This window comes from Pongo pygmaeus, chromosome 1, assembly GCF_028885625.2.
Source record: "Pongo pygmaeus isolate AG05252 chromosome 1, NHGRI_mPonPyg2-v2.0_pri, whole genome shotgun sequence".
Lineage (NCBI taxonomy): Eukaryota > Metazoa > Chordata > Mammalia > Primates > Hominidae > Pongo > Pongo pygmaeus.
In genome coordinates, this window is record NC_072373.2 from 13,249,311 (window position 1) to 13,263,610 (window position 14,300).

The 14,300-nt window shown below is 42.9% G+C and overlaps 1 protein-coding gene across 1 annotated transcript in view; it reads left to right on the forward strand.

Annotated features, from left to right (window-relative positions):
• NID1 (nidogen 1) overlaps nucleotides 1-12,836 on the forward strand; it is an 89,972-nt gene extending 77,136 nt beyond the window's left edge. The window contains exons 15-20 of the mRNA XM_054501877.2: nucleotides 3,130-3,256; nucleotides 6,881-7,052; nucleotides 8,007-8,164; nucleotides 8,717-8,840; nucleotides 9,559-9,671; nucleotides 10,680-12,836. Coding sequence (XP_054357852.1) covers nucleotides 3,130-3,256; nucleotides 6,881-7,052; nucleotides 8,007-8,164; nucleotides 8,717-8,840; nucleotides 9,559-9,671; nucleotides 10,680-10,801 — 816 coding nt within the window. The 3' untranslated portion in view covers nucleotides 10,802-12,836. The remainder of the gene's footprint in view (nucleotides 1-3,129; nucleotides 3,257-6,880; nucleotides 7,053-8,006; nucleotides 8,165-8,716; nucleotides 8,841-9,558; nucleotides 9,672-10,679) is intronic.
• Nucleotides 12,837-14,300: the final 1,464 nt, after the last annotated feature.

Below are 14,300 nucleotides of genomic sequence, written 5' to 3' on the forward strand. Positions count from 1 at the left end.
TCTTTAAAAGATACATGATTTGCAATGTTTTCTCCCATTCCATGGGTTGTCTTTTCACTCTCTTGATTGTGTCCTATAATGCACAGAAATTTTTAATTTTGATGTAGTCCAATTTACCTTTTTTTTCTTTTGTTGCATGTGCTTTTGGTATCATGTTGAAGAAATTGTTGCCAAATCCAATGTCATGAGGCTTTCTTCCTGGTTTTCTTCTCAGAATTTTATAAGTTTGCTCTTACATTTAGGTCTTGATTCATTTGAGTTAATTTTTGTATGTGGTGTGAGGTAAGGGTCACTGTCCTTTTTGACTTGACCCCTTGAGGAGGAAGTATGTGCTCATCCTCCTGATTTTCCCAATAAAAGATCATCCTGGTCTACCACTTCCTTGGTCCTGAGACCTTCCCTCCTGAGTCCTTCCCTGGCTTCGTAATGCCTATTACTGTGTCCACGACCAAGCACCTACTCCCAGGGTTTCTTGTAACTGAACAATTCAGTGTTTCAATAGTTTCCAGGCTATTGACAGAATCTAACCTCACCACATGCTGAGATCATACAGCCCGGCAGCTTCTCCCTGAGCCTCTCATGGGCAGCATCTAAAGAAAGGAACTCCTCACTGTCTGATCAAGGGAAAAGTCTGTGCTTCTGTTTTGTATTTAAGTTTTTATTTTGAAGTAATCAGAGCCACAGGAAGTTGGAAAGGTATACAGAGAGGTCCTGTGTACCTTTCACCTGGTTTCTCCCAATGGCTAAATTTTATGTAAGTATGAATGCCTATAGTTTTAAAATATTTTAATTTGCAAAAGATCTTGACAAAGCTTTGCCAAATCAACCTATGGGCAGATGGCTTGTTTTGAGGTGGTTGCTTTAGGTAAGTTAAGTAACTCAGTGTTCTTTCTAGGCTGGAGTTTTGTCTAAATATCACCACAGTTCGTCATACGTAATGAGCACCTAATAAATACTCGTTAATGAGTTACTGGCGGGTAATTGATTTGCCTTTTCTGAGGAGAGGCTGGCTTACTCAGAGCTAACTCTCAGTGGCTTTTCAAACCGAACTATAGCCCAGTAGATTTTCATGAAACTCAAATCACATGTAAAACATTACTCAACTTTGCTTCCTCCGGTCCTTTTCTGTCTCACTTTTGTAAGAACCAATGTGTGGAAAAGGACTCTGGGCGTGTTTGCTGAAGGAAATGTTTTCTTTCCTTAATGCCATGGAGGGCCAGAGAAGTTGATGAGCATGTTTGCTGAAGGAAATGTTCTCTTTCCTTAGTACCACGGAAGGCCAGAGAAGTTGATAAGCATGGGATGCTGTGAAGGAGGTACCCACAGTTGGGGCCTGAGCATTTGGTTGTGATGGTTTATAAAGACACATGCACACGTATGTTTATTGCCGCATTATTCACAATAGCAAAGACTTGGAACCAACCCAAATGTCCAACAATCATAGACTGGATTAAGAAAATGTGGCACATATACACCATGGAATACTATGCAGCCATAAAAAATGATGAGTTCATGTCCTTTGTAGGGACATGGATGAAATTGGAAATCATCATTCTCAGTAAACTATCGCAAGAACAAAAAACCAAACATCGCATATTCTCACTCATAGGTGGGAATGGAACAATGAGAACACATGGACACAGGAAGGGGAACATCACACTTCGGGGACTGTTGTGGGGTGGGGGGAGGGGGGAGGGATAGCATTGGGAGATATACCTAATGCTAGATGACGAGTTGGTGGGTGCAGCGCACCAGCATGGCACATGTATACATATGTAACTTACCTGCACATTGCGCACATGTACCATAAAACCTAAAGTATAATAATAATAATAATAAAAGAAAAAAAAAAAAAGAAAGTGAATATCTTAAAAGTGCACAGCGTTGTCTGGGTGCACTGGCTTACATCTGTAATCTCAGGACTTTGGGAGGCCCGGGCGGCTGGATCAGTTGAGCTCGGGAGTTCGAGACCAACCTGGGCAACATAGTGAGACCCTGTCTCTACAAAAAATAGAAAAATTAACTAGGTGTGCTGGCACATGTCTGTAGTCCCAGCTACAATTTAAATGTAAATTGTTTACATTTAACCTTATTTATCCCTCCATTTATTTGGGTCTTTTATAGTTTCATGCTGCAATGTTTTATAGTATTCCGTGTGGAATCTGGCATATTTAAAAATGTTTATCCTTATATATTTTCTGTTTTTTTTGATGCTGTCACAATTATTAAGCTTTATTTTCTATATTTTGCTAGTATATAGAAAAATAATTTTATATTGACTTTGTATCTTGCACCCTTGCTAGATTCACTTTTGGTTATAGTAGTTTTATAGATTCCCCATGACTTTCTACATAAATAACCATATTATCTTAGAATAGAGTAATTTTACTTCTTCAATATGTATGCCTCTTATTTCTTTTTCTTTATCACCTTCAAGTAGGCAAAGATTTCTTAGTATTCAAAAAGCATTAGCCATAAAAGGAAAAAATAATAAATTAGACTTACTAAACATTAAAAACTTTTGCTCTTCCAAACACTATTAAGAAAATGAAAGAGCAAACTACATACTGAGAAGAAATAATAAGTGGGTGCAGTGGCTGCTGCCAGTAATCCCAGCACTTTGGGAGGCTGTGTCAGATGGCTTGCTTAAGCCAGGAGTTGGAGACCAGAGTGGGCAAGACAGTGAGACCCTGTTGCTACAAAAAAATTTAAGAAATGAGCTAGGCATGGTGGCACATGCCTGTAGTCCCAGCTACTTGAGAGTCTGAGGGCGAGGATCACTTGAGTTCAGGATGTTGAGGCTGCAGTGAGCAGTAATCACACCACTACACTCCAGCCTGGGCAACAGAGACCCTGTCTCAAAAAATACATATTTATGCATATATCTATATATACACACACACACACACAAATTCCTACACATATAGATGTGCATATATATGTATATGACAAGAGTTTTTTCTGAAATATACGAGCAACTCCTACAACTCAATAATAAAAATTTTTAAATGAACAAAACACTTGACACTTCATTACAAAAGATATCCAAATGCCTGTAGGCATGCAAAAAGATTCTCACTATCAGATGCTTGTAGATGGACCATTCTAACCACTGGTCTTCACTTCCAGGCTAAAGTCGTCATTGGACTGGCCTTTGACTGCGTGGACAAGATGGTTTACTGGACGGACATCACTGAGCCTTCCATTGGGAGAGCTAGTCTACATGGTGGAGAGCCAACCACCATCATTAGACAAGGTAAGCAAGCAAATATCATTTTTCCTTTTTGGTTTTGCTTCTAGCAGCCAAAGTGGCCATGTATGCCAGAGAAGAACAGCAAATGAAGCCAAACTTTCACAAACATTTCTCAGTCTTTTGTTGCATTACTACGATAAAGTGCGTGAAGTTTAGGCACCTTCCACTTTTTTTTTTTTTTGAGACAGAGTCTCACTCTGTCACCCAGGCTGGAGTGCAATGGCACGATCTTGGCTCACTGCAAGCTCCGCCTCCTGGGTTCACGCCATTCTCCTGCCTCAGCCTCCTGAGTAGCTGGGACTAAAGGCGCCCACCACCATGCCTGGCTAATTTTTTGTATTTTTTTTTTAGTAGAGACTGGGTTTCACCATGTTAGCCAGGATGGTCTCTATCTCCTGACCTCGTGATCCACCCGCCTCGGCCTCCCAAAGTGCTGGGATTACAGGCGTTAGCCACGGCGCCCGGCAGGCACAATCTACTTTTCAGTGTTCAACCTCAGTTCCTCAATTGAGGAAATTCCTCATTAAGGATGCCAATTTCAACCAACCACTCTGTGCATTGTTTTTCATGCCTATGTTCATCAAATCAAGATTATTTTATACGGGTATGATTTATCTAGTTCAAAGACCATTACAACAAAAATCCAAGGGCCTCTAAAAATTCCACTGTGCTGAAATGGTCAAGTATTACATGTTGCTTAATTCAGTGACTCATCAACTGACTTGGGAATATTTTTGCTCATATGGCATTGTCATGCTGATGATATTTGTTCTGTGGAGTCATCTTGTGTTCTCTGCAAAATATTCACATCAAAGATACATCTTTAAAATAGAGCAGCTTCATTTTGTATTTCTTTTTACTTGGCACTGAATGTAGTTTTTTCTATTTTCAATGGAATGTTTCCCTCACAACTGATATTCTAGAAGATTTCCTGTGCCTGTGGAACAACTCCCGAAGCATTTTTTCCCTTCTTTGTTGCCTTCAGTAAAGATGATGCAGCAGGAATGAAGCTGAGGTTGAATTAACTATGTCTGGCTTTGGACATAGACCCTGAATCCTTTTCTGGAAGCCAACAGGCTGTTTAAATCACGTCTTCCAGTTTTCATGCTTTGGTTTAGTGAAAAACAGTTTGAAAATGCGTATCTCTGTGTGTTAAAAATGTTATTGTTATTATCTACGATTTCATTTTAAAACCCAGTGGAAGAGGGGAATAGGTCATTGTTTGCTATTTCCTGTTGCTTTTGGAGCTCATAACCATCCAAGAACGCTGTAAACACAGTAAGAAGCATTCCAAGCAAAAGCCTAGTTACTGTGAAAACACAGAATTAAACCAAAATGTGATCTTTGTAGAAGAAAGATCACTGGGAATAATTTTCTTTCTTTTTTTTTAAGAGAGAAAGAAGCTTCCAGTTATCTCCTTAGCATGGTACAGGTTGGTGCTTCCCTAGTGAGTGAGAGTGACAGTTAGGTATCATTTTCTTTTCTTGCTTATTTCATAACAGCCTGGATCCCAGGCTTTTCTTTCTTTCCTTGAGTTACAGTCCCAACAAGTATCTCTAAAAAGTACCACATCTTTGAGGTAAGCAGTAAGGAATACTTCTTCCTCGGACTGCACATTGAAGGATAAGATTTTCCAGACCTTTCCCTTGGAAGAGTAGCTCATAAAGAAGTATTTTGAGTTGAGGGAGAGGGGGGATGGTTGCTCTTGGGTTTGAGATCGGGACCAAGGCTGGTTCTAAGGAGACGATATGCATGGAGCTCATGGAGCTTCCTCCAGGTGCCTCGCAAAGATACTCTCGCAGAGCAGCCTGTATCCTCTGTTTTCTTTGCGTATATCTGAGTAGCTCTTGTCTCTCACAAAGGATGTGCTCATTCCAAATATACTCCAGAATGACTTATTCTGGTTCTATCTGAAAGCCAGAAGGGACCTTTGGAGGTCAGTCTCACTGTCCCTGTTCATCTAGGGACATGGGAAATATTTTAATATTTTATAAATCTCTACTTTGGGTTTAGATAATAAAGACCTTGTTCAAGTGGGGTTTCTCATTCTCAATAAACTTCCTCTGGTGGGCTTTCTTTCTAGGGGCTCTGATGTGTCCAGCATCCAAGGTCACCATCATATTAGGGCTCTGGCGAAGGCTAATGCAAAGGGGGCTGAGGGTCTGCATTGCTTGTATATTGACAAAAGAACACAGTATTGGAGCCAGGTGTGGTGGCTCATGCCTGTAATCCCAACACTTTGGGAGGCCAAGGTGGGGGATCACTTGAGCTCAGGAGTTTGAGACCAGCTTGGCCAACATGGTGAAACCCTGTCTCTACTAAAATATGAAAATTAGCCGGGCATGGTGGTGCACACCTGTAATCCCAGCTACTCGGGAGGCTGAGGCAGAAGAATCCTTTGAACTCAGGAGGTGGAGGTTTGCAGTGAGCCGAGATGGCACCACTGCACTCCAGCCTGAGCAACAGAATGAGACCCTGTCAAAAAAAACAAAAAAAAAACCAGAATGAGACCCTGTCAAAAAAAACAAAAAAAGAAACCCACAGTATTGGAATGGTTTCCTCACACCCCAGATCCCTCAGGTAGGGTAGCTCCTTCTCCTTCCTGCTTATACTCCAGTCATACTAAATGACCTTCATTCCTTTAATCAGTAGAAGGGAAAGAGTCCTAAGTGATATCAGTAAAACACAAATTGTTATTATTAATTTTAAAAAACTATATAATAAAACACCAATGCAATCTTCAGCTTCCAGTAAAGTTAGATGGGTTCTGAGGGTTTGCAGTGGAGGTTCATGTTACCTAGCGGCAACTCCTGGCTTGAAAATCAGTTGCTATAACCCAGTAAAGACTGGGGTGTTATTTGTAATCACTGACACCCCTTCTTTGTACCCCTTATACTTGTATGAAAGTAATAACAGCTATGGTTTCTTGAAAGTATTATTTCAATGACCTTTATCCCCGATAACTAATGAACAAGATAGAACTATTTTTCCATTCCCCATCTTAAGATCGTCCACTGCCTCCCCTCTGCCTAAGTTCTAAGTTCATTAACACGGCTTCCTACCTTCATCTCTGACCACTCCCCCATCCTCATAGTCTCCAGTGACATACAATGACATCCTGTTCACTTTAAGCCACCGTCCAGCCTTCCTTTATACCTATGTGCCAGTCCCGCTACCTAAAAAGCCCTCATCCAGGATCCTTGTCTGACAAACTGCTATTAGTCCTTCAGGTGCCAGCTTCAAGCAATGTCACCTCCCCCAGGAACCCCTCCCTGTTCTCCCCAGGCTGGGGTTCCTCCTCCAGGCTCCCATAGGACCTGGAACTCAGTCTCAACTGTGGTTGGCTGTGGGCTCATGGAAAACTGGGCCTCGGCTTAGTCATTGTTACTGTCCTGGTTCCCAACGTGCAGCATGATGGATACCCACAGAGTGAGTAAATGGCATTTTTGAATTTGTCACTTTGAGTGTTGTTTATCTTATAAACAACAAGCATTTCACATTCCCATGTGGTTTCTTAAAGTGCAGGGATTGGACACCATGTGAAATAACATTGAGTGTTCAGAAAAACCTCATCTCACCTGCTTAGAAAACAAAAAAAAATTAGAGGAGCTCTGTGTTTACTTCTAGATCTTGGAAGTCCAGAAGGTATTGCTGTTGATCACCTTGGCCGCAACATCTTCTGGACAGACTCTAACCTGGATCGAATAGAAGTGGCGAAGCTGGACGGCACGCAGCGCCGGGTGCTCTTTGAGACCGACCTGGTGAATCCCAGAGGCATTGTAACGGATTCCGTGAGAGGGTATCTTTGTGTAAATATGTGTGTGCATCTCTTTGATTTGCATCTGCCCTTTTAGAGATTCTCAGATGTGAGGCTTTAACTCCAGCATTGCTCTCCTGAAATTAATGAGTACGGGACGAAAGAGTCTACGGTTGGTGACTTGTAGATATCCACGGTACAACGCCAGAACACGTATTACAGTGTGGACTTGATACCATGTCCCACTTTCAGATCTTTTGCCAGGAGACTTTACAAGTTGTCATGCTCAGAAATTGGATATTTTCCACATGGCTTCAATGTGGATCAACACTCAGGTTATATCAACTCCAGAAGAGTAGCAGGGCGGCATAAATGGACTGCTGAGGCTGCTTTCTGGGGCAGACCCAGCCTGAACACCCTGGAGATCCCTTCCTGTGTGTTTCTTCGGCACATCCATGCTTTCTCTTCCTTCTTACTGCAAGCTCTACCTCTTACACAACAGGCTGTTAGCTCCTCGACACTGATTCCTTCCCTTTGAGACCACATCTCTGATTCTGTGGCCACTCAGCCACCTCCTTGAAGGCAGGTGCTTTGACCACAGCCCCTGCCAACATCTGCTTCTTGTCCTAGTCTGGTCCCCTGGGTCTGCTATGCTCTCCTCCATGTGGGCCTCATGCAGGGAATTCCATGTATTTATGCCAGTTATAGCATTTTACTTTGTTTTCTTTTGCTAACAGCTTCATTGAGATATTATAGGTCAGTTATGTTAAAGGGAACCAAATTTGTTAGTAACAGGATCATCAAACTCAAACGAGGAACCAAATCCAAGTGTCTTTACAAAAGAAAATGTGTTTATCACCTCTCGATCCTTTCAGGCGTTCTGTTTTCATGTCTGCCAATCACTTCATTGTAATTCTTTTCAAGTGTTTTTCATAAACTTTTTCTCATGCATCCTTATTATTTCTTTTCCTCTTTCCCCCCTTTTTCCTCCTCCAGGAACCTTTACTGGACAGACTGGAACAGAGATAACCCCAAGATTGAAACTTCCTACATGGACGGCACGAACCGGAGGATCCTTGTGCAGGATGACCTGGGCTTGCCCAATGGACTGACCTTCGATGTGTTCTCATCTCAGCTCTGCTGGGTGGATGCAGGTGATGGAAAGCTGGACACTGTCCAGGGCGGGTCTCAATCTCCTAAGTCAGGGGTGGGCAAACTAGGGCCCTGGGGTCAAATCTAACCAGCCATCTGTTTTTATGTAACCCAGAAGCTATGAATGGTTTTTACATTTTTAACTGATACATTAAATATATACTGGTACAAAATTGTATAGATACCTGCATACTGTCCTTGGTTTTGCCTCTTGGCCTGCAAAACCTGAAATAATTTACTATCTGGTGCTTTAAGAAAAAGTTGGCCACCCTCGTGTTGTAAGTGGCACTGCACAGAGCCTGGAGTCACCCTGATACCGATAAGCAATTCGCAACTTACATTACCCTGCCCTGGCTCGTGCCTCCCCAGCAGAAGCAACACAGGAGAAAGAGACAACTTCCCAGTTTTTAAGAGCAAGCCCCATGTGTTCTCTGGGATTTGTCATTGTAATGCTTAATTTCTCCCACTCTTGCCCTCATTACTCTTGTTTTTTTTTTGCACAAAGGGGCCATTTCTTGTGTGAACAATGAATGACTTGTTTCCACTCCACACAGGCACCAATCGGGCGGAATGCCTGAACCCCAGTCAGCCCAGCAGACGCAAGGTTCTCGAAGGGCTCCAGTATCCTTTTGCTGTGACAAGCTACGGGAAGAATCTGTATTTCACAGACTGGAAGATGTACGTCAGCTGTAGCCATGGGGGCTGCGTGGGCCTGCCCCTCCACCCACTGTCTCTGGGAGGCCAGGCCCTTCCCATCTGGCCTCTTGGCTTGACTTTTGAGCCTCCAGAAATGTCCCCTCTAGAGATGTCCCCTCTCCCTCATCCTTCTGGTTGTCAGGAGCCAAGAGAGGAGCATGAAGAAGGAGGGAGGACAAGGCCCTAGGGGACAGGAGGTGCCATTTATCATCCAGATGCTCCTGACTGTGTGGTTTCAAGTCTTTAAACCTGGACTTCCTCAGCACATCTGTTCTTTCTCCAGGAGCTGGCCCAGGGTCACGTGGCCAGTGGGCTCCATGTCCACTTCATGTCGCTGCTTCATTATAGTTGTTAAACTGCAATATTCCCACGGCCTCTTCCTGACTATCCCTTCCTGCAAAAGGAGGGATTAAACTAAGAAGACAACTGGCCAGGGGCATCTGTCTAGAAAGCTCATTTCCCACCTGGGATTTAGAGTGGGAGGGGAGAGCTAGCTGGTCTTTACCCTTTTGTAAAAAGCCAGAGAAATGCAGGCTTGGCCCACCCCAGCGGAAGGAAGAGATGTCTAGGAAGAAGGCCATCATGTCTGTTTATGGCCTCCAGTTTATCCTCAAAATGACAAAGAGGCTGCCTTGTTTAGATAGATACAAGTTCAAGCCATCAGATGTGTTTTCATCTTCTGCCCTTTGGTGCTTTGTAGGAATTCTGTGGTTGCTCTAGATCTTGCAGTTTCCAGGGAGACGGACGCTTTCCAACCCCACAAGCAGACCCGGCTGTATGGCATCACCACGGCCCTGTCTCAGTGTCCCCAAGGTAACTCTCCTGTGCTGTTACTGTTGGGGTACCGGGGGCACCTGGAGGCTCAGAGCCCACACTCTGGCTGCTACCCATATGGCCACTAGTAGACTTGTTTATGCCATAAGAGAGATCCAGTCCTTTGCATCCAGGGTCTTCATTAGCAGGTGGACCAGTTAAACAAACAGAAAATATTAGGTCATGAAGTTGTCAGGATGAGGAAAAGCATTGAGTTTTGGGCTGGATATAAAAGTATAGGGTCTTCAGGTTCCAAATAGTCAGGTTAGGATATTACAATGTTAGGATCTCTGCTCCTTTAAAAGTCCATCCATTTGGCCTAACAGCAATAACAATAATTAACAATAAGAATTGAAAACATATGTGTGGCACTTACTGTGAGCTACAAACTTTACATATATCGACTCACTTAGAGTTCTAAATACTTTGTATTTGTTAGTTCATGTAATCCTCATAGCAACCCTATGAGGTAGGTACTATTATTATGTTCATTTCATAAATAAGCAAACTGAAGCAACTTGCTCCAAGTCACACAGCTCATAGGGGCAAGTCCAGGCAGCCTGGCCCTGGAGTCTGTGCTATGCTGCCTCTTGAAGGCCTCTCCCCTCACCCACTTTCCTTCTCAGCTTCCCTCATCTTCTCCTGTCAGTGTGAAGCTAGGAGTGCAAGCTACATAAAAAGAACTTTGCACTTTAAAATTCCAATTCCATGTTATAATCAGAGCTGGAGAACTTCCCCTGAGATCTGTTTAATAGCCTTTGTAGAAAATCTGCATAACCCCCAAGTTGGGAATCAGTGTTTGTGTCTGTCTGGTTTAATGCTGATAAAACAAACAATGGATCAGCTCAGCTGACTGCCTAGCACAGTGTCCCCATTCTCCTGAAGCCTTCCTAGCATGGCTTCAAGGAAACTAAAAGGGGATCACACACAAGAAGGAGCCCACTATCTTAAATGGCTATGGAGTCAGGGCAGAGAGAGGGCTATTGAACTGATTTCTGCCTTTTCCAGGCCATAACTACTGCTCAGTGAACAATGGCGGCTGCACCCACCTCTGCTTGGCCACCCCAGGGAGCAGGACCTGCCGTTGCCCTGACAACACCTTGGGAGTTGACTGTATCGAACGGAAATGAAGACAAGAGTGCCTTATTTCCTTTCCAAGTATTTCACAGCAACACTCTACTTGAAGCAACTTGGTCCAGATTGAAAAGTGTCCTCTGGCTGAGTGGCCACTAGGCCCAGACCCAGCCTAGCCTGAGCCCCAACAACTTTTCCCTCACTGTTCCCCAAAACATGCACCCTAGACTTCTCTAATAGAAAAGTCTCCACCCCTACACAAGGACAGAACCCTCCACCCCTACCCCAACCCTCAGACAGACTTATACACCCCTGAGTGAGGATTACAGGCCCATTCCAGTGTCCTAGGACCTTTTCCCAATACTAGCCCCCCAGTGGTGAACAGAACCTCCCAAATTTGAGTTGCACCCTTCCCTGTGGCCTTATGAGCTCAGCCTCGCTTTGAGGTACCCACCATCCTGTCAGCTCCTTGACCTATGAGCCGGGGCCTGACTAGGAAAAGTTGGGAGTTAAGGAGGGAATTAGCATTCCTTAATGTTTTGTTTTGGTGCTCTGAATTTCTTCTTTATTATAGTCCTATAGTTTTACTCCTCAGTTCCTCACCATCATCACCTTGTCTAAGACCCCATTATAATGTTCATGCTCTGCTTTTTCATCAAAACCTACCCTGTCCTAGAGATCTATGGGCATTTGGTGGATGATAATGAGCAGCCCCTCCCAGATAGAATGTCAATATTTGAGCAATAGGATATTGGCATTTGTTAGTTAAAGGCTTAAATCAAAAGACTGTCCAATGGTAGGAATTTCAAGGTGTAGGTCAGATATTTGAGAATAGGGGATTGCTTTGATGTGCCTTAAATTATACCAAAGATTACTAATTATTCCTCTTTGCCCAAAATACTTGCATCCAAGGTTCTAGTCTCTGTTGCTGTGCTGGTCTTTAGCCCCACTGCTGGCACCGATGTCCCTCCTTTTCATGGAGACCTATCTGAGGTACAGGATGGGGCTGGCACCAGATGATGTCCCACCACAGTCCCTCACCTCTGGCCCCCACATGACAGAACCAATTTACACTCAACCATGACCTCACCCCTCCTTGGTTTCTCCCTCGATCTGTGGCCCTTTTTGGATGTATTCTCATCTAACAACACAATCCGGAAAGACTTAATTGAATATTTATACTAATGGTTCATATCCTTTATTGCTCAATGATCTAATTAAAGGGATCATTGCCACATTTCATGTTTATATTTCTACAATTTGTTTAGAAAACATCTCCTGACCATATCAGTAGCTTGTGTTATCTTTTTATCAACTGCTTCCCAGAGTCCTAAAACAATAGAAATTTTGGATTGAAAAGTTCAGCATAAGGAGTTTGAGTCAGTAAAGGATGGGATAAAGGAGTCGAGAAGATTCAATGAAAAATATCACAAAAAAGAGATTGATCAACAAGAGAAATAAAAAAGCCCAAGAGGAAGTGGTAGGGGAAGGAATTTAAGAACAGCAATAAGTAAAACTCTTAAGTAACTCCAAAAAGAAAATGGTACATTTTGCCAAAGACCACTTATACTTGAGAACATGGAAGAATTTGCCTGATACTCTCTTTGGGGAAAAGAGTCTCTCCTCTTTTCCTCAAACCCCAGTACACTCAGCCTCTCCGCCCGCCTTCTCCTGACTTTGTCCTCACTTGCTTCTGCAGTACATTGGAACCTGAATTGAAAGAAAGCCTTCCTTGAATAATTGGAGTTTGTCTTGAGAGGCAAATATAGCCCCAAGAATCACAAGATTCGAGGACCATGTAGGTCTTTTACATAGCCCAAATCCATAAATTAGTCTCACTTTTTGTATTTATCGTTTCATATTAAACCCTCTATATCAAACGTTCATCATGATTTTGTATGATTTTTATAACTATTTTATTCATTTTATTAGATTTATTCTAAAATTTTTTAATGGTAAATTCTTAAACTGTGGAAACCACTGAAGGTGCTTATTAACTGTTCTCCCAGATTTGTACAAGTATTGGATGATTCCTTGAGTTTACAGCTGTACAAATAGTGTGGAAAATAAACTTTTTTGTTAAAAAGAAAATCTTCCTCTATCTTTTCTGAATGAAGAGATTGAATGTTGGGAGGCTGATTCACGACAGACAGACAGACAGCCACTTAATAATCTGCAAAACCTGTGGAACCCAGAAACTCTTATCCCAGTATTATGAGAGCTAGTATGTTTCTCAACCACAGAAAAAACTTAGGGGTTGTAATTTACCTAAAAATGAGTGCAGTGTCTCACACCTGTAATCCCAACACTTTAGGAGGCCAAGGTGGGTGGATCACTTGAGGCCAGGAGTTTGAGACCAGTTTGGGCAATACAGGGAGACTCCATCTCTGCAAAACATCCAAAAAAAAAAAAAAAAAGCTGGGCATGGTGGCACACACCTGTAGTCCCAACTACTCAGGAGGCTGATGTGGGAGGATTGTTTGAATCTGGGAGGCCAAGGCTGCAGTGAGCTATGATCATGCCACTGCACTCCAACCTGGGCAACAGAGTGAGACCCTATCTCAAAAACTTAAAAAAAAAAAATAAAATAAATTATATTATAGATTTCAAGCCACCCTTTTGGATATTGTTTTCGTTGAGAAAATATATTCTACAAGCAGGCAATAGAAAAAGTTTTCTGATTCAGCTCTGGAGATAAGCTATGTTTTAATTCTCTTTTTACCTCCAGAAGGAAGAAAGATGCTTTCCTGGCACTGGCTATGGAGTGAGACCCCTGGTCTGTTCTAAGCTGCCACCAACAGGCAATGCCACTCATGCTGGCCCCTCGGTGGGATGAGAATGGCCTCTGACTTGGACAGAGTGAAGGGGGCTCAGAAGTTGCAGGAATGAGGTGTCCAGAGCTCAGTTGTTGCAGAGAAGGGAATTGGCACCATCAGTGGAGCCAGTATACAGCCTGCCAGTGTGAATTTCTTGAAAGAGACAACTTACATATGTTAGGGCTAAAACTTCCAGTGTTTTATGCTGGCCATAAAATCTGGTTACTCAAAGATGATATCAAGCTCCATGGTGGAGATAAGAAGCTCCTGGAATCTATCGCTCCATTAAAACAATTGAACTGGCAAGAGCTGTCTGATGCAACTATTTTGGAATTCGGGATCTTAGGGAACACTTGCAGCACCCAGGAGAAAGCCTGATGAGGAGGCTGGCAAGTTTTGGTCAATTTCAGCTCTTTACTTAGTGGTGACTACCACCGACCTTGATCAGCCCCAGGGCAGTCTGTTGTGGGGACAGCAGCTCAGGTACTTAGTGTGGCTTGCTGGAGCCAGGTTGGACAATAAAGACCCAGTTTTCCAAAAACCAAGATTGTGGGTTCTGATTACTGATTGCTGCTTTTGATCCTTGAGGGGCTAGCATATAGGGAAACATTTTCATGATACTGGGTTTGTCAAATATTTCTTGGATAGGATACCAAAAGCACCAGCAACAAAAGAAAAAAACAGGTAAGCTGGACTTCGTCAAAATTAACATTTTTGCATCAAAGGATACTATCAAGAG